The 27,854-nt window shown below is 43.9% G+C and overlaps 1 protein-coding gene across 1 annotated transcript in view; it reads right to left on the bottom strand.

The window, feature by feature from the left end:
- DNAH11 (dynein axonemal heavy chain 11) overlaps nucleotides 1-27,854 on the bottom strand; it is a gene marked incomplete at its 3' end in the record, with an annotated part of 169,262 nt that overhangs the window by 60,464 nt on the left and 80,944 nt on the right. The window contains exons 38-52 of the mRNA XM_023750793.1: nucleotides 27,598-27,730; nucleotides 26,235-26,362; nucleotides 25,092-25,240; nucleotides 21,482-21,632; nucleotides 18,477-18,608; nucleotides 14,824-14,997; nucleotides 13,691-13,895; nucleotides 12,240-12,405; nucleotides 11,456-11,558; nucleotides 9,587-9,826; nucleotides 8,995-9,156; nucleotides 8,557-8,750; nucleotides 5,162-5,324; nucleotides 4,022-4,145; nucleotides 3,470-3,612 (exon numbers count right to left, since the gene is read on the bottom strand). Of these exons, the coding sequence (XP_023606561.1) occupies nucleotides 3,470-3,612; nucleotides 4,022-4,145; nucleotides 5,162-5,324; nucleotides 8,557-8,750; nucleotides 8,995-9,156; nucleotides 9,587-9,826; nucleotides 11,456-11,558; nucleotides 12,240-12,405; nucleotides 13,691-13,895; nucleotides 14,824-14,997; nucleotides 18,477-18,608; nucleotides 21,482-21,632; nucleotides 25,092-25,240; nucleotides 26,235-26,362; nucleotides 27,598-27,730 (2,367 nt within the window). The remainder of the gene's footprint in view (nucleotides 1-3,469; nucleotides 3,613-4,021; nucleotides 4,146-5,161; nucleotides 5,325-8,556; nucleotides 8,751-8,994; nucleotides 9,157-9,586; nucleotides 9,827-11,455; nucleotides 11,559-12,239; nucleotides 12,406-13,690; nucleotides 13,896-14,823; nucleotides 14,998-18,476; nucleotides 18,609-21,481; nucleotides 21,633-25,091; nucleotides 25,241-26,234; nucleotides 26,363-27,597; nucleotides 27,731-27,854) is intronic.

The following is a 27,854-nucleotide window of genomic DNA, read 5'->3' as shown; positions in this document are numbered from 1 at the left end:
AGTTTCCTCAGTGGTTAGAGCATCGGCCCTTGGACTGAAGGGTTGTGGTTCGATTCCGGTCAAGGGCATGTACCTCGGTTGCAGGCTCAATCCCCGGCCCTGGGGAAGGCAACCAATCAATGTGTGTCTCTCACATCCATGTCTCTCTCTCTGTGTCTCTACCCTTCCCTTCCACTCTCTCTAAGAAAAAAAATCAATGGAAAAAAATATCCTTGGGCAAGTAGTAAAACAACAACAAAAACTTTTAAAAATTTATCTTTATTGGGAAAAATAACCTGAAACTCCTCAGCTCACTCTATCACACATTCAATTCTCCAGACTCCCTGTAGGTAGAGGTGGCATGTGACACACTTGTGGCCTGTACGACATCAGCTTGAGCTTCAGGAGGAAGCTTTGGTTTCGTGATACAAAGAGCCCCAAGTCTTCTTCCTGCCTGGAAGCAGGAGGCACGGGGAGAGGCACGGGGAGGAGAGAGACGAGGAAGCCAAGGTCTATAAGAGAATCACTGAGTTAGTCTGGACTCGGTGAGTGGGACGCTTCATTCTCTTATTTGTTATCCAATTGAGTACCAGCTGCTTCTAGTGAAGTGTTTTATAATTTTGGAGAGAAAAACACGATCCGAAATTTCAAGAAACCCCCAGACCCATAAAGGAAAATGCTGATTAATCTAACGTAACAACTTTTTAAAACTTTAAAGTTATGAACAAATAAACACACATATACATTTAAAAGGCAAATGACAGAACGGGGAATATCTGAGGCACATACATAAGGCTAACTGACATAGAGAGAACTCTTATAAACAAAACCAAACAGTTCGGTGGAAAGTCGGCCCTTTGTGACTTGGCCTCAGAAGTTACCCAGCAGCACCCCGCCTTACCGTTCCCGCTCTGGTAGCAGAGGCTGTCCTAAGCCCCCCAGCTTCAAGGAGAGGGGCCCTCGCCCCCACCTGAGTTAGAAGAGCATCAGATCGTTGGCAGGCGTATTTTAAACCCGCTGCAAGCCGTACCTATGGATTCTAACAATTCCTCTCCCAGGAATTTAGTCTACAGAAGCAAGCAAAGTCGTGTATAAAAGACATGCGTGAAGAATGTTCATTTTACCATGATTTTTAACGACCGGTCTCACAATCTCAGCGCGCCTCTGATTCACCAGGAGGCCTTATTAAAACAGAGGTTGCTCAGAGTTCCTGACTCAAGAGGCCTTGGTGGGAAGGGCTGGGGGATTTGCATTTTTAGCAAGTTTCTAGGTGATACTCACTCTGCTGCTCTGAGGAACAGACTCTGACAACCAGTGATTTACAACATGCCTGTCTCAAATTCTACTACTGTACTTGTTTTGCGATTTCCTGGAGAAAATTTGATGCAAATCTATCACAATGGCACAGGGAGAGATCCCTGGCCCTGTTACAACCTGGCGAACATATTCTTAGTGACATTTTTGATGAGGAGAAAACTCTTTGGGCAACTAAACTGTACGTTCTTATCTTCTAACCTCAGCCCAGAATTGCTAGGGAGATTAATATGGAATTTGACACCGTGGGGTGGAAGGGAACCTTACAATTACTCTCCCCCTCCAAGCAGAGGTATACTCACGGCTAATGTCATTGCCTCGTCCCTCTCCTGTGTGCCCCAGGCTGTCACAGCCCTGGAACTTGTCAGTAACTTGACAGGCGAACATTAGAAGTAGCAAAGTAGTAACTTTCCTAGGCTGCTAACCGTTTTTATCCTAGGAAGCCGGAATTTTCCTTAAACTGGCATCCTGCCATGAGTTGGGGCGTTTCGTGTTCCGTTATAATACTTGCTCTTTATTGCTGCTGTCATTTGGTTCTATTCTATTTCTATAAACTACGCTGCAGCATAGAGTCATCTAGGGTGGTGGTCGGCAAACTCATTAGTCAACAGAGCCAAATATCAACAGTACAACGATTGAAGTTTCTTTTGAGAGCCAAACTTTTTAAACTTAAACTATATAGGTAGGTACATTGTTATTAACTTAATTAGGGTACTCCTAAGGCTTAGGAAGAGCCACACTCAAGGGGCCAAAGAGCCGCGTGTGGCTCGTGAGCCGTGGTTTGCCGACCACAGGTCTAGGGGGAAGGACCTGGGGTTGAACCTCAGGTCATCTGAGTAATATTACTTGCCCTCAAGTGCTGATATAATTCACTTCCTTAGCCCAAACTTCTCCCACTGCTCCCTAAATGACTTACAGCCTCCCTTCCTCATCCCAATTTACTTTCCCAGCTTGATTGACCTAGTTCTCCTAATAGGAAGTCTTGGGTTTCTCCAAATATCTACTGTGCAGTCCACCCTTATTCTTTGTTGTTGTTGTTGTTGTTAATCCTCACCTGAGGATATTTTTTTCACTGATTTTTAGAGATAGTGGAAGGGAAGGAAGGGGAGAAAAGAGAGAGAGAAACATCCATGTGAGAGAGAAACATCCATTGGTTGCCTCCTGCACATGCCCCAACTGGGGTTCAGAGATCAAACCTACAACTCAGGTACATGTCCTTGACCTGGAATATAATCTAAAACATTTCAGTGTGTGTGTGGGGGGGGTCAACGCTCTAACCACTGAGCACACCAGCCAGGGTATATTATATATACCCTTATCCTATATAATAAAAGGCTAATATGCAAATCGACCAAACGGCAGAACTGGTTGCTATGACGCGCACTGACCACCAGAGAACAGACACTCAATGCAGGAGCTGCCCCCTGGTGGTCAGTGCACTCCCACAGGGGGAGCGCTGCTCAGCCAGAAGACAGGCTCATGGCTGGTGAGCCCAGCGGCAATGGTGGGAGCCTCTCCCATGCAGCAGTGCTAAGGATGTCTGACTGACAGCTTAGGAGCGGGCCTAAGCTGTCAGCCAGACATCCCCTGAGGGCTCCTGGACTGCGAAAGGGTGTAGGCCGGGCTGAGGAACCCCCCCCCCCCCCGAGTGCACGAATTTCATGCACTGGGCCTCTAGTTTTTATATAAATTCTATTTCCTTCCCTGAAAGTTCTTCCCCACCCCATTCCTTCCCCATGAATTGCAATCCACACTTGAAACAAGGCACACTGCCTCCTCTGGCAGGGCCTAAGGCATTTAGGAAGGACACTGAGCTCCTCTGTAAACCCCGCACTGCTTACACCGGCCCTGACTACAATTATTTGTGAGGGCTCTTGTCTCCTGTCATAGTGTCAGCTCCTCAAGGACCGAGACCACGTCCAGTTCAACCGCGTGCCGCACAGCCCACGCTGCACGATGCTGTGTAGGAGCTCAGCATCACGGGAAACCTTAGGAAGGTACGCGCCACACCTGGGCCTGCAGAAACGCAAATGTCCTTTCACACTAATGACTGGATGTGTCGTTATGGAATGAATGTCCAAAATTCAAACTCAGGACATAAATCCTGAAACCGAACCACATCAGAGTTCCCAGCGCAGGTTTTAAATAATATGCCAGTAAAGCGTGCGTCTCTTACTTTGAGCTGTAGCCGCACCCTGGCCAAAAAGAACTGCCAACAGTTTTCTCTGGAGTCCACCATGCCCAGACCACGAACTTCACTGCGGATTCCAGCAATAATCTTGTCCACATCTTCATCGCTGAAGAGATCGGGGATGTCTCCTGCCCCCAAAGAAGTAAGAAGAGTTACTGAAAGACCCTCACAATTTAAATGTTAGATATGATTTTTTTAATGGTCAAAATGCTTTACAATACACGGTTCAGCTCAACTGACAAAGTAAGACTGGGAAAATCAGAAATGCCCTTTTCTTCTTTTTATTTACAAGACACACGACACACTAAACTCGTACACGTAGGAACAACATTTACTCCACTGAAGGCGCCTCCGAGCACCTCGCCTCCGTGAGCACACTAAGAAAGCGGTGCACCGCAAATTAGTTAGGTTTATAGGTTTCTCCCCAAAGACTGCCCCGGCATCCCGAAGACAGATGATCTCTCTTTAAAGTTCACTGGGACTACAGACCATTTGTCATTGGGGAAGATCTTTCAAGAAAGGTGTTGGTTTAATCACCTGATGCCAGCAAGTCATTAATCAGCACGAGGAAGCTCTCATCTAGAACCTGGGCATCTGTCAGCAGGAACACAGTGGGCATGTTCTTGGCTCCGGTTCGGATGAACAAATTGGCTAGATCTACCTGTAAGGAAAGGAGGCCATCACTCATGTTTTGTTAAAATGCTGACGCGACGCAGGAAGTATGCGTGCGAGCGCTGGGAAGGACTGAGTGACAATCACAGGAGAGCTGCCTGGTGTACTCGCCATCTGCTTACATACTCTTTCCTCTCTGGGATCTGCTATGGGGGCAAACAGCATGACATCACCTCCAGGCCTGGTATGAGTGTGAGGGTGTCACGTCTGTGGCTTTACTGGCGCAGAGGGATGAAAGCAGGCTGCTGCTGGGGGGGTTCCATTCTGGGGGAGCAGATGTGAACTCGGTGAAGCCTCGGTCAGGCCAGACAGTGTAGGGACATTTCTGCTCATTTTGATAATGACTGTCTAGTTCATTCAAAACACTTTTTGTTTTGATTATTTAGTTTCGTTTGGTAATACTGAAAGCATGTGCTTTGGGGTTTTATGTTTTAAAACAGCACTTGCCACAAATTCTAAGTACTATTTTGTAGGTAGGGTTGTGATTAAAAAGGCAAATTTTTAAAACGCATGCATTTCTTGAATGTGTTTCCATTGAATTTTATGGTCATGATCTTAACCAAAGTGGAAAGAACCTATTTGCACTTATGAAGGTGGAATAAAAAAGCAAAAGTTTAAAGACCGGTGAGTTTCTTGAATGTATTTTCATTGCATTTTAGTGTCATAACCTGATCCCACGTTGGAGGAATCCCTGTGCACTTGCAGAGGCAGTGCCTTCTCCCTCCTTTACACGGGAATGTGAACAGTGCTGCACATCAGGTGTGGTCAATGCAAAGGAAGCAGGTATGTAATAAAATATTTTCTGAGCCAGGGCTATAGGCGTAGACACCTATAACCATCCATAAACATTTATGATGCCTAGTTTGACCATGAAGGAGAAAAAGCCAAAGGGATTAAATTAAATCCTCTAAAGGGACTGCCCTCCCCCTCTGCTGGGTGGAGAGGCCTTGGCCAAACCTGGGAGTCAGAGCTGACGAGGGGAGGGGGCCCCCCACTTTTACTCACCCGGAGTTCTTGGACCCCGAAGCCTTGGGTCAGGGTGACCTGGAAGACCTCCAGGCTGCACATGTGGGCCGCCAGCCGGGACAGGCTCTGCTTGCCGCTGCCGCCCACTCCGATCAGGAGGGCATAGCCCTGAGGCGCCCGGAGGATTCGGCTGATGCGACACCTGGTGAGAAAAAGCGCACCCACCGCAGCGGGAAACCTGGGACTAGGGCTCTTTCATTTTTTCGATAAATATTTAGACGCTAAATTCCAATTTTTCTTCCAATCTTTTAGTTCTTATTCTTCTGTTTCCCCATCAAAGATGCTGCCTGCATCTGCCCTCGCAATGTTTGCCTAACAAACCGTCCTCTGCTAATAGCATCTTGGACTATCTTACTGCGTAAGCACCCTCCACCAAAACTCGAGAACACACATACAGGTCTTTGATCAATGCCTGGGATTTGATTAGCAAATATGATCCCACCCTTCCCATCAGCATCCACGCAGGACAACATCAAAGGGAGAATGTCTTTGTGCCAGAAACCTTTGCCGCAGAATTAATTTGGAAAGAATGGATTTGTTTAGCCCGCCAAACCTCGCACAAGCGATTTACTTCACGCAGGTTAAGCAATCGCCTCTTTTATATGATTCTTACTTCCTTCACACCAAAGCTTTCCCTGGGCCTCAAACACTCTAGAAAATTTGCTAAAATCCTTCAGAATCACCAAATTAGATTTCCAGCAAGGCCAGCTAATCCCTTGCCCTCTATTATTGAAGAGATTCTGAATGTTGAAGCTGTTGATATTATTGCTACATTTAAAAACAGGAATAAGTTGGCTTAACCATGATCAAAATATGGGTTTGGTTGAAGAAAGACATCATAATTATGTTGTAGATATTAAGAAAAACAACAAACAAAATATAAACATATGGATATCAAATGCAAAAAAAAAACCCCAAACTGTTCACCATGGTGCTAGCTCGAGGTTGCTTTTCTGAAATGAATTGAAACCGCAGGCCTGAATGGTCCACACAGACGGTTTTTACAGAATGCTTCTTGAAAAAATGAAGCTGGGTTGGGGTCACTTAGACTAGGACCAGCACGCGTGAGCATTTCCCGAAAACCTTCAATAATTGAAAAGATGGGTGTTTTTTTTTACAAGCTCAGCCAACCCTTAGATTTTACTTAATGTGACCACACAACAAAACCCCCTTGGGAAAGCTGTAAAATTGCTCTGACACGAGTGAAACCCCAAGTTACAAAGAGGGTTTTCATATCATTTCAATGTATGCTCTGAGGTTTGTACCTCACAGGACTCGCTAAGCAGCCACGGCCCTTTCTACCTCACCCGAGGACAGTCTCTGAAGCCACCTCTGACTCAGGAAGTCAGCTTCGAGCTCAGATTCCCTGATCAAAGAAACAGCCTTCCGTTTCGGGCCCCTGAGCACTCCCTGTGGAAGGGTTACATGAAGATTCCCACAGCGTCAGCGGGAGGTCCCTCTCGCCTGAGCCCAGGCATTCAGACAGTCAGTGTAGACCTGCCCCTCCAGACACAGAGTTACTAGTAATGTAGCTACCACCATGGTCACAGATTCCAACTAAAACTGGGTAATCAGAGTGTTACATCTGCAAAGGGATCGATAAAACAATCAATACTTAGCATGCTTATAATGCGGAGGCTGCACAATTTTTCTTAGGCACTTTGGGCTAAGCATTTTAAAGAGTAGCTCTTTTCAAAAATTGAATTCCCCACATGTTTTGGTCTGTTTGGATGTCCTTCCTCACATACTTCCTTCTTTCTTGACTGACTTTTAATCACGATTTCATTATTTTAATCTTTGCCCAAGTACCACTTACTAAAAAGGCCAGTGTTATTAACTGAATGGTGTCCCCTCCAACTCATATGTTAAAGTTGTACCTCAGAACATAAGCTTATATGGAAATGGGGTCATTCAGATGATGTCATTCTAGAGTAGGGTGGGCCCCTTATCCAATACAACCGGTGTCCTTATAAAAGGGAATTTGGACAGACACACGGAGAATGCCACGTGAGGATTGGAGTTAAGCCAAGGAACCACCAGAAGTTAGGAGAGAATTCTGGCCCTTCTGACACTTTGATTTCACACTCTTTGCCTCCAGAACTGTGAGACAATAAACATTTATTTTTCTAAACCACCCAGTTTGCGACATTTTGTTACAGCAGCTCCAGCAAACTAATACAGCCAGTGAGACATGAATGTGACTAGGAGAACAGCATTGGCCCAAAAGTGCCATCAAAGGAATCCACACAGCAGCAGCCAGGACAAGCTGCTCAGACTATTCAATAAATCACGTCGTTCCCATGCTACAAATCTGTCCAAAAGCATCTAACTGAACTTAGAGTAAAATCAAAACATCTTCCCCTGGTTACAAGGAAGCACCCTGCAGAAGTGAGGCCCATTCCTGCCTCTCCAGCCTTGTCATATATGCACATACTGCTCCCCTCGCGTTTCCTGCAGCTGTGATAACCCTCTTTCTGTTTCTGAACGTTCAGCCCTGGGCCCACAAGAAATTTGCCTTCCCCCAGAATGTTCTTCCTCCACATCTGTCCATGCCCAGCTCTTGCTTATCATGTTGATCTCACCTTAAACGTCACCTCCTCACATAGATACTCAGTTTCTCTTTAGGAATCCACATATTTTATTTCTCAGAATCAGCCCATCCTGTTTCTCAGTGTGACACATCACTTTCTGACACTTTTCTGCTTATTTGTCCATGTCCTTGTACATACCCATATGAAATGCTAAGATGTAAGCGTACCTAGAGAACAGACTGGACTGTTTGCTAGCATCCCCAGTACCTACGACAATATCAGACCACAGGGGCCCTGCAGATGGTCCTATACTCAGTGCACTGCACGAGGTGCCCAGTCCAGGAGGTGAGCGAGAGCCTTGACAGCCAAGCTCTATACCAGGACACAGGCCTTTTCCTAATTGTCTGTCAAGAAAACATGCTCTTCCCCCCTTTTTTCCTAATTTGCACAAAAACACTGAACAGACTGGCAATGTTCCTGTTGAGCATGCAGTAGCCACTCCCTAAACATGCTTAATCAGTGAAAATCCGTTTACGTCCATCCTGTCTCTGCCACTTAGGGACTTTATGACTTTGAAGGAGTCACCGGTCTTCTTCCTTGTTATTATTTTACCTACCAGGGTAAATTATGTTGAAATTATGGCTGTGATGACACTTCAGAAAGAAGTGGACCATGTAAGACATTATTAAGATAGTGACAGTTTATGAAGACACTACATTTTCTATTGTATGGGAAACAACAGAAAGAACTGATAGCTCAGAGTGCTCAGTACGACCTACTGAAACACAATGACTATGGGTACTTTCACTTTGTACAAAAAGCATCATTAATGAGTCAACTCACACGTGGTGCATGGCATCTTCAAATAAGACGAGGTGCATGGCAGCATTCAGTTCATTGTAGTTGTCCAGCGACTCTGTGAGAAGCGCCTTCAGCCCCTCCCAGTCCTTCACTGGCAGGTAGCATGGGTCTCCCCCACCACTGGCGAAGTGGCAGTAGATGAGGGGCTGCTGAAGCAGGACATGGATGTCTACACCCTGCAGGAGGAGGAAGAGAAAACATGGTCATGCCAACCATCCAGTATGATCCATCTGGAGGCGGCGTGGCCTAGTAAGGGAAAAGCGTGCAGATCAAGCCATGGGTAGGTGGATGGGATGTTCCCCTGTACAGAACGATTGTATTCCAGAATCAGAGCTGTTTGAGCAAGGCAAGCATTTACACATCTTATTCCCATCCATAGGCAATGCCAGTTAGTGCCGGAACGAACATTCCTCCACTTACTTCAAAATATTTACAGGCGGTTTCCAGCAATTTTTTCTGAAACAAATCACAATCCTTTGTGTCTATCAGTTTGTCTCCATAAACACGAGAAGATTCATGAAGCCACAGGCGTATTAAATCGTTTGAACCCTTTAGACATTCAGGAGATGCAAATAAAATCCCCTAGAAGGCAAAATTTTAAAAAATTAAAAATTCAGGTGATAATATTCCAAGATATTTTCCTTTAAGATCGTCTTTAATGAATTTAGCAATTTATTGAGTTAAAAAATTATAATAGTAGTACATATATATTAGTAGTTTCACTCTATGTAAGCAACATTTTGAAAATTTACCATCTTATACTCATTTTCAGGAATGTAACTAAGACTGTATTTCAAGAGCTAGCCCAGGAACTAAATACTGCATCTGAGAACTTGTGCCTATTAAGTCCTCCAACAATCCCGCCATACTTACTTCACAGAGAAGTGGATGGTATAAAATGAAAGAATACGTAAATAGCAGAGTGTTAAACTAAGTTCTAGAACTGAATGCCATGAATATTACTAGAATCATTCCTCCACCTGAGATGCATCACAGAGAGCCATCCAGGTACCTGAAAGATGCTGGACAGGTCTCTCAGGTTAAAGAGGTAGTGGAATCTAACAGCCGTGGGTACGAAGTGACGTGCCATCATCGCATGGACCGCGATTGCTGCCTGTATCAGTGTGGGGCCGCTCCTGAGAACTGATGGACTGAACGCTTGCTGCTGGAAATGGAAACTAAGGATGTGGCTGTAGATGGTGTTCAGAGCATCCAGGGATGGAAAGTTGAATGCAAACACTGTGAAATGTCTCTGGGAAAAAAAACACAAAGGAGGGTTGTAAAAAAAATAGGGATTATAATGGTACCAGTAGATTTCCCCCCCAAAAGCCTTATTTTTGTCATTTCATTCATGTGCATTGCCATTTAACCTTGGAGTGCCATCCACTCTGACTCCGGGCCTGGATGTGTAACTTAACAGCCAACGGGATGAACTGGAAGTGACCATTACTGTCACAGGCTTGATAAGGTTCTACCTTGGTCCTGAATTCTACACCCCTGCTAGTGGATGAGAGACTCATGAAGCAGAGCCACATGTCCCCATAACTCCAGCCAGAGTTAAGCACCCTGCAGAGTTAAGCACCCGGTCCTTCCTCCACATCTGTCCATGCCCAGCTCTTGCTTATCATTAGCTGACAAACAGTAACTCCAAGACACGTGAATGAGCCCAACCAAAAACATCAGTCACCTCACCGACCCCCACTGACTCCAGGTAAGTGAGTAAGCAATACTGACTGCTGTATGCTGTTGTTACATGTATGTTGTTGTTGATGATGGTAGTGATTATTAAAAAGCTTATATGCACACAAAAAACTGCACATAAATATTTATAGCAGTATATTCATAATTGCCAAAATGTGGAAACAACCAAGGTGCCCTTCCAAAGGTGACTGGATAAGCAAACTGTGGCACATCCCTACAATGATTATAATTCAGTGATAAAAAAGAAAGAAGCTACCAACCCATGGAAAGACAAGGAGGAACCATAAATCCATATTTAAGCTAAGTGAAAGAAGCTAATCTGACAAGGCTACATACTATAAGATTCCAACTATAGGACATTTTGGAAAAGGTGCAACTATGAAGACCCTAAAAGGATCAAGTGGTTGCTAGGGATTTGTGTAGGAGCATGAGGGAGTGGTGAGAGATGAATAAGAGGAGCAGAGGGGGGGGGGGGTTTAGGACAGTGAAAATATTATGTACTAGAGGCCTGGTGCACGAAATTTGTGCATGGGTAGGGTCCCTAGGCCTGGTTGGCGATCAGGGCCGATTGGGGCCTTCCAGCGGCTGGCCAGGGCCTCCCTTCCCCGGCTGCCAGCTGCCAGCTGGGGCCTTCCTTCATTCCGTGCCAGTGCTCAGCACACATCATAGCAAGTGATCAAACTCCTGGTCTCCGAGTTGAACTCCCGAGGGGACAATTTACACATTAGACTTTTATATATATAGAAGATAGATAGAAGATGATACTGTAATGGTGGACACCTGTTATTATTCATTTGCCAAAACACATGGAATATACAACACAAAGAATGAACTCTAGTGTGAACTTGGACTTCAGATCATAATAATTTATCAGTGTTGGCTCATCATCTGTAACAAATGCAGCAGACTCACACAGCTGTTTCCAGGAGGATAAAAGGAGGCTGGGAGTGAGGGAGTGCATGGGAACTCTACTTTCCGTTAAGCTGCTGAGACCGTGTGTGAACCTAAAACTGCCCTAAGAAATAAAGTCTATTAATTAAAAAAAAAAAAGCTTACATGCTTAACCAAATGTCCAGTAGTCGCCTTAACTTGTACTCAAAAGCACCAAGAATGAAGACCCACAATGTCTGAGTATGGTATTTAGAGGCTATTTGACAGAGAGCAGGACTCAACCCCCTACCTGGAGTCTGGGATTGATGGTGAAACTGCCCACCATCGGGTTCATGCAGGCCACGTACTGACAGTTGTGGATTTCTTTAAGTAGCACCTTCTGTCTATCATACCTGAGAGACAGAAAATAGAACCTTCAATCTAAAAACTAGAGATGACAGACAGCCCAACAAAACCCACCAGTTCCGACAAGACTCCATCACCAATTGTCTCCTCTGATCTTTACAATCGCTCTGTGATGCTGAGCGTGTCAGCATCATCTCAGGGACATGAAAACAAACTCTCGGAAAACTGAAGGCGACACAGCTCCTTTGTTGGCAGAACCCACATATGGAGCCGAATCAATACAGGCTCTTGCTGCTTATTGATTCTCAGGTGACTCTATTTCTGGTTAGAAATACCCACAGTGAGGCTGGGGGTCTCCCTCGAGTTAATGGGAGGGAGGGACGGTGTCTCAGACTGCAGCACCAGATATTACTATATGGTTACATCACACAGAACAAGGCCACGCTTCTCTAAGCAATTTAGTGTGAATTAACGTATTAAAGAATCTGATGCGTAAGCCAGACAGCTTATGTTACTAGAATGCTTTTCAGTTCAACTCTTCCCAAGATACAAAGGGAATCTGTGCCACTTAAGATGATGAAAAGACGATGCAAAGTGAAACCCAAAAGGTATTGCAGGAATGCTCCTCCTCAGAAGAGGAAGACATCAGGGTATTCCATTTGCAAATGTTTATCTACAGTAACAATAATGAGACTTCAGTAGAGAGTAAAACCCAGAGAATCATTTACCAGTGCCCGTAATCAATGTGCTGTCGAATGAGAGTGTGGGGCTGAACGGTGCCATACGAGTCCACTTCGGGCATATTCATGTCGTCGATAAAGTAAACCAATTTTTTATTTCCTCCTGGGCCATAGTTGCGACCGGCTTTTTTCTCTAGAGGTTTCTCAAGAATTCCTGAAACCAATATATAATTCTGTCCAATCAGGTAAGATGTAATTTTCTGTCCTTAGTGCTTTTTTATTTTTTTTCTCATTTCTGTCCATTTCAACCCCTCTTTGGCTTCAAATATCACCTCTCTGCAGGCTAATACCAGAGCTGTGCCTCTGGTCACCTCCTTCTATGTCAAGTTCTCCTGTCAACCTCCCTCCTGTAGCCAGAACTCATCCGGCCGGTTCTTTCCTGGACAGTCAACGTCTACAGCCTGATGTCACACAGGGCGTCGCAGACAACGCCGTTGCTGACCTGGGCACCTTCCTCCCCTGCACCCACTCTAGTGCATGGCGCAGCCTCGTCTCTCAGTCCTTCTCTATCACCCTTGCAGGAGCGTCCGGAGACAGCTCCAAAGAGTCCCCCACACCTCTCTCGGGCCATTGGAGTGCAGAAGTACAAGAGGCTATTGCATGAAGACACTCTGCTGTGTATACATCCAGTTATACTTCTTCATGTGCCTGTATGACTTTGTGTCAATATATCTGAGAGAAAAGTATGGGTGTAGGAAATCCTGAAGAGTGTGTGCCTGGGATGTGGTATCTAATTATTTGTCAAACACAGAAACCACATTCAGGGCAACTCAGCAGGTTTAATAAACAACTGAACAGTGAGTTTTGCTGTCCCCTCCCCCAATATAACCCCATTAATCTCCTGAACCAAGTGACAGACTTACTAATATCAGCCCTTTCTACTACTTCTCCTCTGCTTCCAAAGTCTACTTTGCTTGCCTTTCCTAACTTAGAATGCCCCAAATCTGCGTGGTTCTTTTGATTATATTGACACATTTATTCAACAGTCTAAATTTCTTCTTATAGTTCTCCTGGGATTTAATTAACAGCTCATGGCCTGTCATTTCATCAACACAGTCTGAATGATTTTCTCCTAAATCAATCTCTTACTTGAAAAGGTAACCAGAGCATCGCTCCTTGGGTGCATACCCTCAGAGTGGTCAGGCCCCATAAACTGACTAAAGGAAACCCAACAGTTGAGAGGTAAATCAATGAACATGAGGGATGTCATGCTGTCCTCAGAGTAATAACCCCAATAAAGCCATGAGTGATAAGAAAAGCCAAAATCACAATATCTGAACAAAGTAGATTTACCCAGAATGGTGATAAGTAAAAATTCCTCTGAGGCCTAAGAAAATGTCTAAAGCCTAGAGAAAGCCACCACCTCCCTGGGTTGCATGTCATGGGCTTGACTGTTTCTGATCTCTTGTCCCTGGAAGGTAGACAAGAGGAACACTTACTCTGTAGAGCTGCAGACGTTGTGTGGTAGTTGAAAGGCACGCGGGACACCACGTAATCCTCAGAGAGACTCGCCAGCGTGTCCCCAACGAAGACCGTTTTTCCCACGCCGGCATATCCTACCAGCATTAGCGGTTGTCCTTTCTCAAGCAATAACTCCGTGAAATATCTGAGACGAGTTGTCTCTGGTGTGTGAACCAGAACTCTCTGCAGGGAAAAGACAGAATGAGAGAGGGGTCAGAGAGAGACACTCCAAAATTTTAAATCTGAACCACCATAGTCACTTTAGAATTGAGGTCCAATGGATTCTTAGTTCACGTTAACCCCAGTGGGAGAGATCCCACCTACTTTCTGTTTTGAATTGTCAGAGTTTAGACATCATTGCTTGAGAGAGCAACTGATTTATATTTTCCAATGTAAGTACTAGCACCCAAGGCTCTCCATTATAGAATTACCTAACCTCCACCCAACCCTGTGTTAGACATACAAGGGAATACAGTAAAAGTTTAAGAGACTGTCCACCACCCTTTAGTTGCTGACAAAACATTTGAAAAGTCAAGCCATACGGAAGTGAAAATTGGCAGCAGGGCTTTGGCCCAGTAAGGTTAAGTGATCAAATAGCTAGACACAATCCATACGAAAGGAGTGAAGTGTTGTGGGAGACAGTTTGGAGGAAACAGTGGCAGAATTAGAATACGACTGAAAAATAACTGGACATAAAAGAAACGTAGAAGAACAGTTTATGAAGAGAAACAATAAGAAAGTTCTATTTAGGTTTGTCTGCTGCTGTGTGAATTTACAGCTCAGGTTGAGGAGATTAAATATTCATTTTATGGCTTTTTGGGGGGGAGGGTTAAAGGAAAGAAGTTAAATATAAAAGTGCTATCTAAAAATTTTACTATAAGGTCAGAAATAAGAATCCACTGAACTACAGAAATATGCCTCCAATTTTTAACAGAAGCCACAAAGTTTCTAGGAAAATATAGAGAAAGCAATTACCACAGAAATAAGTTGAAATTTTTATAAAGAGGTTGCAGAAATATAATAGCCACTTCACTGTTTCTATAATAGAGACACTTCCCCCTCAGCTCAGCAAATATGGATAGCGTGAACGTGCCTACATTCCGCACCCTACCTGCAGAGGGACATCTGGATCCATAGTAAATGTGGGGATTTTGTCCGTCCAAGGCAAAAATTTCTTAGTATTGTGGTCCAGGTAATAATCGAAGATTGTTCCCTGAGATGGAAACTTCACTGCTTTCATCTCTTTGTGCCACCACCGACTGAATTCAGCTTGATGACCAGAAAGCTAAGGAGAACAAGAGGAATCCTTCTTGCAGACTTACAGCTAGTTCTGCACACACACAAGGCCCCTCCAAATCCTGCAAGCACACAGTGTTTGCAAAGTACAGAGTCTTAATTATCAATGGGACTGAGTAACTGACCCAAGGAAAAGAAATAACTACAAGTAAGTTATGAAGAGTGACACTATCAAAGGCAGAAATCTGTACTTCCATCAGGTACAAATTTTCTGGAATAATTATTAACTTAAAAAGCAAGGTAAGGTTAGGTGAACTTTAAATTGCCCCCGGGTTATTCAACTGAACGAGGAGCTACTCTCTACACATTACCATGCTACCTACCATAAGGCAGTGGTTATCAAACATTGGTGCTGATCTCTTTAAAGAAATGATTAAGTATTCACATCAATGGATGGCAAATGAGAAAATGAAGAACAAAGGAACACTTTATAAAACTGGTAAACATGGTGGTGGCAGAGGTTAAGCCGATAAATGCAGAAATAAATAAGTTAGACATCTTGAAAGTGAAGTTTGCTGTAAGTGATAATAATGGGGTGTATCTATTTTAACTGGATGCTCAGAGCAGCCATCGTTGAGGACAGGCACAGATTCGGGAGAATGCTGCTCCGGGCACCAGGAAGAGGTCGGCGTGTGCAGAGAGCTTGTGCTTTGAAAGAACCTGTTGTGCTCAAGACACTGGCTAGTGCAGCTGCGGGGAAGGGAGTGGCAGAGGGAGGAGGAGGAAGGGGTAGGCAGGGCCAGATCCGGAGGCCTCATACATAGTATTAAAAATTTTAACTTGATCTTAAAAGAAATAGAAATCCAAATCGGTAGTTCCAAAATAGTCACAGGATGTAAAGTACAGCATAGGGAATATAGTCAATAATATTGCAATAACTATGTATGGTACCAGGTGGATACTGGAAACATCAGGGGGAACACTGTGTAAAGTATATGATTGCCTAAGCACTATGCTATACACCTGAAACCAGTACAAACTAATATTAAAAGTAAACTATAATTGAAAAATTTTAAAAAGGTGGGAAAGCAATAGAAATCCATTAAAGTGTTAATGGTAGAGCATATCATATAATTCAGTTCACATTTTAAAAAGTTACTCTGGCTGCCGAGTGGATAATGGATTATGGGCAAGCACAGAGGCAGAAAGACCAGTGACAAGGTTACTTCGGAAGCTAAGTGAGAAATGAGGATGGCAGTTGCTAGAAGCCTGGGGAGAGCTGACGTCAGGCCTATTTTGGAAGCTGTCTGCTATGGCCGGGGTTAAGAACAGGAGTCCTGAGTCCTTCCTTTGCAGTCTGAACCTTGGATATTAGTTAGTTGTGTGTCCTCAAGCAGGCTAACTTGTCTAAGTTTCTGTTTCTTTTTGTAAAAGGAGAAAGAGGACAGCTGTACCTGTACATATAGGTTTGTCTTCTAAGTGTCAATGAGATAGCTTATTAGAAGCCCTAAGCACGTGCCTTGCAGAAAGTAGGCACTCCAATTTGTTGAACTAATAGGTGGCTATCCTAAGAATATTTTTGTGTCTGTTTCATTCATATTTCCAACTTCAAAACCTCTCTTTGGAATGCTTCATAGTTAGGTCCCTTTGGAAAATTTAAAGATGATGATGACGACGACTAATAAGGAAGAAAGTGTCTGGGAGAGCACGATGACCATGGTGGTCCCAGCTTCTAGCTTGAAGGCTGCCACGTTCGGAAATTGGAAAAATTTCCAAAAGAGGACTATCTGGGAGGAAGGTGAGCTGTAGGGTCTGCAGCCCAAAGATCTCAGCTGTCAACATCCTACTCATGCAATTTCCCCTGGGCTCCCAGTTTTGGGAAAAGGAAAACCTGTGGAAAGCACTGATAAAAAGCCATGGGGCCTTGAGGAGAGGGAGAAAGTCTACACAAGGTCTCCATGCAGAAGAAACCCACAGCCATTATAAATTGTGCTTCTGAGAAAAACCATGTGAAAACATACAACACCCATCCTTGAAACTCTCACTCAAAGCCAAGGGCTGTTCTTCTTTAAAGAGCACTTGGAGATTATGGGAGGAAACGTGGCTTCTGAGAAGGGTCAGACTAAGACCTAGGAGGCCAAGCGAATATCAGTTATTTATAGACATGATTTGTGGTAATCTAGTGATGAGAAGCCGGACTGGGCCACAGGTGATAGCAACCATGTTTGTTATGGCCTAGAGTGAATAAACCAACAGAAACATGGGTCACTCTTGGCCGTGACGCCTTCCGACTGAAACTCCCTGCTTACATCTGCAAACATCTGGGAAAGCCTGGAAGATGTGTGCCATCTATTTTTAACCCTTTGCACTCCGCTGTCCCCTCTCAGGGGACATCGGAATTCTAGCATATCACTCGGATGTCCCCTCTCAGGGGACATTGCAGTTTATTAGTGATTACGGGGAATTGAGTTATTTCAACGCAACTTTTTGAGACATGCATGTTTTCCTGAAGTTTTATCTTGAAATGGCACAAGAAATTAAATCAAAATATCGTAAAATTACTAAGATGTATACAAGAAATGTCAGCGGGTTTTGTGTCGGATTAAACAATAAACTACATATTCCCGATGTGGGACAAAGAAAATGGGACTGCATTATGTGTTCTAACAGGAAAACACCTGGTGGCAGGCGTCAAACCACTTATTACTGTCAAACATGCACTAATCAGCCTGCAATGCATATTGGGGAGTGTTACAAAACTTATCATACTGTACAAAATTATAAACAATAAAATATTGTTTTCTTTTGCAAATATACATTCCTCGATGTCACATAATTCATATAAGTCCAATATCCATTATAATACGTTACTTGGTTCCAAAATTATACTAAATAATACGAGGGTCTGTAAATGCACGTTTCCGCCGCAAAGTAGCGTCGAATAGCTGGTAGCCAATGTCCAGAATGGTTCGGAGTGCAAAGGGTTAAGGCCGAGATTCCGGGGCACCTGTTGAAGCCCAAGCTAAGCCCAGGACAATTTCAATATGTTGTGCTCTTCAATTAAGGCCACAGGGATGGAGAAGAGGGAACGGACTCCACGGCTATGTTGTAACTGACACTGAAAGGATCTGGTGACCCTCAGACATACAAATAAGGAATAAGGAAGAGTAATGTCCCCCAGGTTTTAAACTGGAGCGGCTGGCAGGAATGTTGAGAGTCGCTTAGGGAAAGAAAGAACAAAGAGGAAGAACCAATTGGGGGTGGGGGTGGGCAGGTGTAGAGCCGTCTCGGGCACACTGTGGCCTGGCTCCAGGGGCAGGTGCACACAGCCTTGAGCTCCGGAGGGCGATCCGGTGGGAGGCTATGGATCTGGCTTTGTCAGCCAAGGTCAGAATCAACAGCCTGGATGTGTTCTCCTGGACAGTGTCCCGGCTTAGGGGAGAGCGGGGCAAGGAGGACAGACATATGTCACATAACAAGAGCACAGGGGTCACACGTGGTAACAACCCCTCCCAGTTGTAGACACACCTGGTCTTGCAGCAGGGCACCTCCGAAGGCCCAGACACAAGCGAAGACAAAATAGACTTCGTACACGTCTTTGGGGCTGTCGGAAGGTACGTTTTCCGGAGTCAACAAACATTCCAGAAGAGCACAAATCGTCTAAAGACCAAGAAACAGCCATTCATTTAGGGCAGCATATTTTTCCAACCGTGGAGTACGTTCACAAGACATTAACAAATCCACTTCATCCTGAAGAGAGTGCACGACTGTTCCCAACTCTGTGATTTGTACATTGAGAGACAAGAATGACTGCCTCGCGTTTCTGCATCGATGGTGGAACACCTTTGCCACTTTCAATCAAACTGATCTTCTACGTAATAAACGATTGAAAAATTAAATTCTTGAATTACCCAATTAATAATCACTGTAACAAATGGGAATACATATAAGCAAAAAAAATAATGATAATGGGGAATATATATGTGTGTGTGTGTGTGTGTGTGTGTGTGTGTGTGTGTATATATATATATATATATATATATATGATCTCCTTTTTATAAATAGAGAGTCAGACCACACAGAGTATTCTACAGCCCTAACTTCCTACATCATCAGGAATGAATGAATGAATGAAGGTCACTGGTGGGAGGGCTTCCTGAACTGTCTCCCTCCTGCTGCACATCTAGATACCCCGCTTTCCCCTAGTGCTTCCGCAGCCGTCTTCCCACCTGTTGTCATAAATTTAGAAAGTCGACTGGCAGCCTCGGCCTGTGGCATTTTGTCGGACATCAGACTAAATTTAGTCTTGGATGAAGTGCTGTTCAGGAACTTGTTCTCCATACCCTCCAGGGGAACCCCAATGTGCTCTGCTGGGGTGAAACACACCCCATGGTCAGGGTATCAGGTCAGTAATGAAGGGGGCGTGGCTGCTGCAAAGGCCGTTCCCACAGGAAATAATAACCAGTAATCACTGTGGTTTTGACCTAGTTCTCTATAGCACAAAACAGTTGTCATGAATTAGCTTCGTCACAGACCCTCCAAACTCTTGACCCCCTGCCCCTGGCTGTTGGAGACAGCAACAGGTTCCTGTCACTTCCATGTGCACAGCAACACACGCTTTCACACAGCCAGGGAGGCCTGCCTTCCCTCCCAGCCCTGAACGGTGGCGAAAAGCCAGGGTGACGTGGAGCAAGGATCCTGGAAATAGCTGGGAAAGGCTTTTAATTTTAATAGGTAACTGCCTGTTCTATTTTTCCATCTTCTCTCTTGATTGCCAGCATTTTATATTGTGTTATGTTTGCCAATTTAAAATCTTTTTTTTTTCTCCTAGAAGAAAACTCACCGATTTGTTATCAAGAAAAATAATGTTCAGCACGGAGGCTTTGCTATTTCTGAGTGGAAGCCATGCTGGTCGAAGGAACTGTTCAAATCGTAACAAAAAGACTGGAAGGTCTCAATGTTAAGTGATCCTTTGATCCGAACACTCTAATAACTTAGGTGTTTTTTTTTTCATTTTCTCCCAAACACAGTACTTAGAACATATTTTGAGCTCTGTGTCAGCAATGAATAAAGTCATACTTCAGTGCATAATCTGAGTTACTACACCTTACTGAACTTAAAGCAAAGAAGTTCCGTGTGCCAGGAAACACAATACATTCATGTCTTAAAGTAGTCACTTTACGCTATTCTCTTTGATGCCCATTTTTGTTTCAAATCCCTGTCCTTATAATTCATCACAGAAAAGAGACTATAGTATAAAACAGCTAAAAAGGAGCTGAGGAGAAAATGCCATTTCTGAATACTACAAGAGGAGGAAGCGAGAGCAAAAGTCATATTAATTCCTACGGCCTATTTTCACACGACTCTTGAATGAACAGGATCACACCACAGAGAATCACACAGATACACAAGCCGACCCGAGAAAGAACACAACCAGGTTTCTTACAAGTATGACACCAGAGGAAGTCCAATTAGGCTGCCCGCATAATTAATTATGAATGAATGCAGACCTGCCTCCAGAAACAAATTACACCTCAGATAATTACCGGCGAAGACTAGCCTTTACTTAATTGGTGTGTGAATTATCCCAAAACCTCAACTTTCTCTTCTTATTATGCTGCTGACTTTTTCTCATTTAGCTTCAAACAAATTTGGTAACATAGTAAGTTAATGGTAACAAAGTACTTTGAAAACAATTTTGCTCCTATAAGGCAAAAAAAAAAGGTTTCTAATTATCAATCCTTTGTGAAGTTTTATAGTTATAAAAGGCAGGCGGTCGTTCCTCATGCTGAGACTCAGATCACAGCCTTCATTTCTGTGTACTGTGAATTATTTCTATTTGCTTCCATGACAACGTATCATGCCCTTCACTCTTACCAGCCGTCTCACGAGTATTTAAAAAAATTACCCCGGGAATAATGGCCTCTCATCTAGAGTGAGCTGCCTTTAGGAATGTTTTGGGGAGGGGAGGGGAGAAAAGAAGGAGAGGGGAGGTGGTAGGCCAGTGGGTAATGACACCCATGGGGTAGAGGCCAGAAGCTTTCTCTCTCTCGGTGGTCAGCATCTTTAATTACAGGGATATTTTGCACTTAAAAAAAAATACTGAACACCTTTTCTGGGCCAGTTACTTAGAGAAAAAGAAATAAGGCTGTTACCACTTTGATCTTCATAGTTTATGCAAATATACTTGGGAGGAATTCATGATTCAATACAGACATAGTCAGCATCTGCTGTATGCTAGTCACTATGTAAACCTTTGGAGATATAAAAGTAAGTAAAAGGTGGCTTCAGCTCTCTAGTTCACAATCTTATGAAAGAGGCTACAAACCCGAACAATAATAGAAGGTGACAGGTGTGTGACGGGGGTTTGCAAAAAAGCCCTGGGGAACATGGGGGCTAGAGAACGAGGGGTTGGAGAAACCTCGGCTCCAGAAAGCTCTCCATCTTCTAGAAAGAGCAAACCCTCCTGTGGCCTTGATCAGCCCACTCCCGCCCCAGGACTAGGACGGCACACAACGTAACGGAAGGCACACCTGCACCAGGCTGCTCTCGGGAACGGAGGTGATGGTTCTGAAGCTCGTCCTCAGCTTATCCAGGCACGCAGGCACGTACTTATCAAAAAGAATCGTTAAGTTGGCCTTTTCTGATTGATGCTGCCTTCTGTCGATCCAGCTGGCCACGTACCTGAGGAAGAACACAGCAAAGCGTTTCCCGAACCCTGGGCTTGGGAAGCAGAACTTCTCCGGCTCAAAAGCGCCCCCTCCACACAGCGTGGTGCAGCATTTCAGGGACACGTGTAGTGAGCTCATTCTACTTCTGAAGCTGCAAATATTTTAAAATGACCCTTTAAAATATTTAGAGGACTGAAACTTCCACATAGGGTGGGCTGTATTTATGAAAACAGCTTAGGATTTTTCTAGATTAATCTTGGCATCGATTATCTATATATATAAAAGCCAAGTCACCAGAACGACAGAACAACAGAACGACCAGTCGTGATGACATGCACTGTGTTGGCCAACCAGCCCTATGGGCACCCCTGCCCCGATCAGGGGTGGGGCTGGCTGGCCAACCTCCTGCGTCCCCTCCCCCTTGCTGGCCTGGCCCCGATGGCCCCCATCGGGGTGGGCCAGCCGGACCCCACCTGTGCATGAATTCGTGCACCGGGCCTCTAGTTTAGTAATAAAAAATCAGTTAGAAATAAAAAGTTGAAAATTCCATATAAGGCTATTTCAAAGTGCCCCTTTTTCCACTGGATTAATGGCTGATAATGTGTTTCCAATACCTGGCTCTGAATTGGTATCTCATTCTTGGGTACATGCTTTTTTATCTGAAACTTATATATTATCAATTTTGATACAGTATCTCTAACTTCTTCATAAAATAATACTTATGAATGAAACGAAGCATGGCTCTGTAGCATCCACAGTAGTCCCTGGGGAGAAACTGTATGATGTTAAATGAAAAATAACTGCTCAAAAAATTCTCATTCAATAAAAAGCAGCGATAATAAATACATTCAGCTGCCCGCGGAGAAGTCGTGAGACCACAGCAATTACCACTATACCTTGCTTTAAGCAAGTCCGAGTTCACATTTTCAGTATCAGAAGAAACGAAGGCAAGATGATTAGCTTATAAAAGGCTCCCTTTGATTTTCACACGGTTTCATAATAGGGTTTTATTAAATATTTAACTACCCTTACACTCTTATTAGATTTACAAAATATGAACTGTCAAACTCTTTCAGGTCCAAGAGGAATGGTTTCAGCTGAAGTCCGGTTCATGATGGTAACCTGAGAGAGCATATCTGGGTGACGGCGACAGTGGGCAGCACGGGACAAGGAAACAATGTACAACAGGTGCTAGCTACTGGGACCGAGGCCGGAAGGCCACACCTACCCTCAGCTGCTCATCCTACTGCACCAGCTGCCAGAGTGGAATCTGAGTGTCCAGAGCTTATTGTTGATGGGGAAGGGGCGGGGACTGTTGCAGGGTTGGCATGCCCTTTTCCTGCCAACGGCCATCTGGATATTTGTAACATCATTCTCAGGCCATACAAAATTCTCAACTTAAAAATTAGCCTTTTGTATGTGGTCAATAGTCGAGGTTGGAATCTGTCGTAGCGGACACAGCAGGAAGTCATCAGAGCTCTCTACAATTGGCTCCTAAGAACCAGCGTCAGGTTCTCTGTCATTCTCAGTGGCCTGGACAAATGTCAGAAGTTCCAAGGACACTGCTGATCAGCAGTGTATGTCGGTTATGTATTTCTGAATCTTTATGTTTATGGGTATGCAGCGCCCCCAAATGAAAGGATGGGGTTACGAGGGTAGAAGATGACAAGCTCAGCCAATGCAGGGAGAGGATTAGGAAGACAAAGCCAAAAGGATACTTTCAGCCATGCCAGGGGGTGAACTGTGGAATGATCATGGCACCTACGCCTGCAAGGACAAGACTGACGGACTACGAGCGCCTGGAAGGAAAGAATCTTAGGGAGAGAGCTAAGAGGAGCTGTGACCTGCAGTTGAGGGACACAGCCATCCTGATGTGACCCTGTGGGGAGGGAGCCAGGAGAATAAATAGCATGACCTCATCTCCTCTCCTTCTCATTTCCTGCCAGGCTCCTCACTGGCCAAAGCAACCAGAGGCCACAGGGCCAGGAGCCCATTGGTGTGGCCCACACAGGATGGCCTGTGGGCACGAAGCACGGTGGAGGGGCACAGAAGAGCCAGACACGGAAACACGCCAGCCTCAGCACCTGCTCGCTTGCAGAGCTCAGACACTGCACAGCACAGTGCGAGTGCTAAAGGAGGCGACAGGTGACCACCAGGATGGACCATGGGAACCGAGAGCATGTGAAGAGTAAGCAAGTAGCACAATGAGCTTGTTCTAAATCTTAAAAAAAATCTTAAAAAAAAGCATTGCCACAGCTCATGGATGCACATATGTGTACACACAAACACACATATGCTCACTAAGTGATATATTTATATCTAAGCGCTCCATAGGAGCTCTTGTTATTTATTCACTTTTTCAACAAATACTGGTTTCTTAACATGTACAAGGTGTGAAGAGGATAATGTCCAACTGAAAATGACAAAGGCACCCAGGTGCTAACTTAGTTATCTTTAAATGAGTCTAATTAAGCAGCTTTAAATTTAATAACTAATTCCTTCTTCAAATGATCATATAAATGTTTAGCTCTTTTGAAAACTAAGGTTAAAAAGAGAAATGTTCATAACAACAAAACCAAACACAACTAGATTTAAAAGTAGGTAAAGGACTGAAATAGTCATTTCTCCAAATAAAACATACAGATGGCCAAAAAGCACATGAAAAGATGCTCAACGTGAGTAATCATTATGAAAATGCAAATCAAAACCGAAATGAGATACCACTTCATTCCCATTAGGATGGCTACCATAAAAAATAGAGAAAATGACAAGTTTCGGCGAGGACATGCAGACACTGGAGCCTTTGTGCCCTGTTGGGAATGTAAAATGGTACAGCCACCATGGAAAACAGTATGGTAGCTCTTCTAAAAATAAAATTATAACTCCCAAATGATCTCCTAGTTCCACTTGTGGGTACACCAGTATATCCAGAATAATTAAAAGTAGGGATCAAAGGGATATCTGTATGCCCTGATCATAGAAACATTATTTGCAACAGTCAAAGGATAGAAGCAGCCCGGCTGGGTGTGGCTCAGCAGTTGAGTGTCAACCCAGGAAGCAAGAGGTCACTGATTCCATTCCCGGTCGGGGCATATGCCCGGGTTACAGCTTGATCCCCAAAAGGCCCACAGAATCATTTGATCTGGCCCTGCCAGGGCATTAGGGGTGAGTTAGTTAAATGTTTGACCAAACAGAGCAGGCTAATTTTTAAGTTGATAATTCTGTGTGGCCCGTAAATGATAAGTATCCAGATGGCCCTTTGGCAGGAAAAACGTTCCCCACCCCTGTAATGGATATGGGGCTTCAGTTTGGGAAGACAGAAAAAGTCAAGGAGATGGTCGGTGGTGGTGGTTGTACAGCAAAGTGAGTGTACTTAATGCCACTGAACTGTACACTTAAAAATGGTTAAAATGGTAAATTTTATATTATGTATGTTTTACCACAATCTTAAAAAAAAAAAAGCAGTACTCACGGATTCCAGCCCAAATCTTGTGGGTTCACATACAGAACACCAGCTCTGGAAACAGTGGCCGGGGTTGCTGTCCGTAAGTGATGGATCTCAAAGAGCAGCCTCATGGAGGGCGCAAGGGCTACGCGCTCATTGCTGGCCAAGGTCAGCACCTGGACAGAGCAGCACAGCACAAAGGAGGCCCTGTCACTCGGGAGAAAAGGGCCCTGCCAATTCTCCATCCCAGCACAAAGTACTTCCCCTGCCCAGTGCCAAAGGCTATGAGCTCACTGTCCGGAGACAGAAGTGCGTACAGTCTGAAAAAAGATCTCAATTAAAGATCTCAGTTCATTCCAGAGGGAGCTCACTGACCCTTGAGGAACAAACTTACCAATACGGACTTATTGATGCCAACTCTAAATAACTGTGGTTAATTATTACTAAATATAAGACATTTGTTCGAAGTGTTGATTACATGACAAGGCCCGAATTCCACAAAAATAAATCATCTTTAGAGTCTGAAATACCACAATTATCAATTTGCTATAGAAACTCATGCAAGTATGAAGATCTGAGACCTATATTTTATGATAGACAATGTCTTAGTTCAGGAAGCAGTAATTACTGTTAATTTAAGGGGGGGGTGACTAATTCTATTCTGTATTAATGATTTCTGATTTTTTTTTCTCCTGATAGATCTGGTGTTGCTTAAGTAGTATCTCACAGACCGATGCCATCACCCTTTGGTTTTGCTGGGAATGCTGGATTAACCATGGCAAACGCTTAGGAATGCATTTATATTCAGTCAGTAGCCATAGGAACTACTTAATTTCCAACTTGTCCCTTACAACCCACGCATTCCATCCTTAATCAAAGATAACATGTAATAATTTATGCCTGGCTCTTTGAAAATGGTAAAATGTGTATGAGCTACATTCTTGAATACGTATCTCCTTATAAAGATGTTTAAATTTATACAGGCAAGAAAAATGTATTCACTTAAATTCTTTACCAGTGAAGAGAATTAGCAGGAAAGTGGCACTTATCAAAAGAGTAACTACGTAAAGAACATCAGGCTCATGATTAAAAGCGAGTACTAAAATCCACAAGTGAATGGAATTCAATGGAGGTGTCATGTTTAAAGTTTAGCACTGAGGTATTACCCACCTTGTTATCATCCATGACAGTATTTAGTGATTCAATCCACATGGGATCAATATCTCCGTCCAGGACTATCCATTTTGGTCCATCCTGTGTAAGATTTGCTTGTTCTCGCAGAATAGATGAGAAGAGACCTATAAATGAAGAGTGAACAATCTTAACATGCTATGTATAATGGAGTTGAGTGCTGTTTGTTTCCAAAATAAAACTGTATTTCTCCCAGTAGAAGCTCGTTCATGAAGTAAATAAATTTGCTGTGAATGTGCTGCCTCTCTCCGGAGGGCAGTGCGTAATACGTTTTGAGCCATACCTAGGCTGTCTAGACCAAAGGCCGGTTTCATTTCATTTTCCACATAAGAAAAGGACAGAGAATGACAAGACAGGCTTCTATACACAGAGTCGCCAAGAAAGTCTTCTCTGAAGTGACGCTTGGCCGGACATTTCAATAACCTAAGGGAGGAGGCTGTGCAGATACTGTTAGTGTTGCAGACGGTGGGAACTTCAAGCGTAAAGGCCCCTTGATGAGAAGATGCTTGGCGTGTTCCAGGAAGAGCAAGGAGGCCAAGGTTTATGGGTCATATATCGTAGGTTACGGGCATGCGCAGGAAATGAGGTCAGAGATGGGGAAGGAGGATCTCATCCCATAAGAACTGTGTAGGCCATGGATAAAGGTTGGAATCTAAGGATGATGGAACCCACTGGAAATGGCCAATAGAGAGCTAACATCCTGAAGAGCGCCCTCTGTCTGCTGTATGGAAAATGAACTGCAGGGAGACTGGCTGGACTCATGTGGTAGCTGCAGAGGAGGAGAAAGTACTGGAATAGACTGTGTATTTTATATGCCTGTAGGATTTGCTGTAAAGCTGAAGGCAGGGTGTGAAAGGGAGAAAAGACCCAAGGATGATGCCAAGGACAGTGCATTTAAACAAATGAGAAGTAATAATAACAGATTTTACCAAAGGGGTCTGTTTGCCTGCAAATGCTTTCAAGGCAAGAAATACATCATTGAATTCTGTCCCTGGCACCCAGCACAGTGCCTGCCTGTAACTCAGTCGGTGTCTTGCATCAGGTACTTTATAGACATTCCCTGAGGCATTTGAGTTGACTTCTTTCCTGGTTTACATGAGCCCTGACTTAACTGAGGTGGGATAAAATACACAGCTCTGAGCACAACCCTGCGGAATGCAAACCGACCCCTTATTCAAATCCAGCTTTAATTTACAGGTTATAAATGCTGCTCTATCTCCGGTAATGCAGACACATAAACAGTAAATCTACAACTATGACTAAAATTGACTTGAACTGAAAAATGGCTTTCTGGATAGAAATGAGAAATTTTTAGCACTTCAGAAGGGGAAACACTACTTGCCATCTTTCCATTCACGGGTAGTGTGATGTATGAAACCAAAGAGTTCATCTGTTGTCACAGCTTTAGGGTTTAAGTCATTCCAAATGGGTTTCTGTTTCATGTTAACATATGTTCGGTACAGTGTTCTCAAAATCTGAAGGGAAGAAGGAAGAAAAAAAAGCTAAGAAAATTAATATTAATGTAAGCCAAATGGAAAGCAAAAGATTTCAGATGATGTTCCGTATTCATTATGTTCCTAGATGTTCTACGTGTACTAT

The sequence above is a fragment of the Myotis lucifugus genome, unplaced genomic scaffold (genome assembly GCF_000147115.1).
Source record: "Myotis lucifugus unplaced genomic scaffold, Myoluc2.0 scaffold_15, whole genome shotgun sequence".
Taxonomy (NCBI): domain Eukaryota; kingdom Metazoa; phylum Chordata; class Mammalia; order Chiroptera; family Vespertilionidae; genus Myotis; species Myotis lucifugus.
Note: the sequence above shows the minus strand (reverse complement) of the source record. Positions and strands in the feature narration are given on the sequence as shown.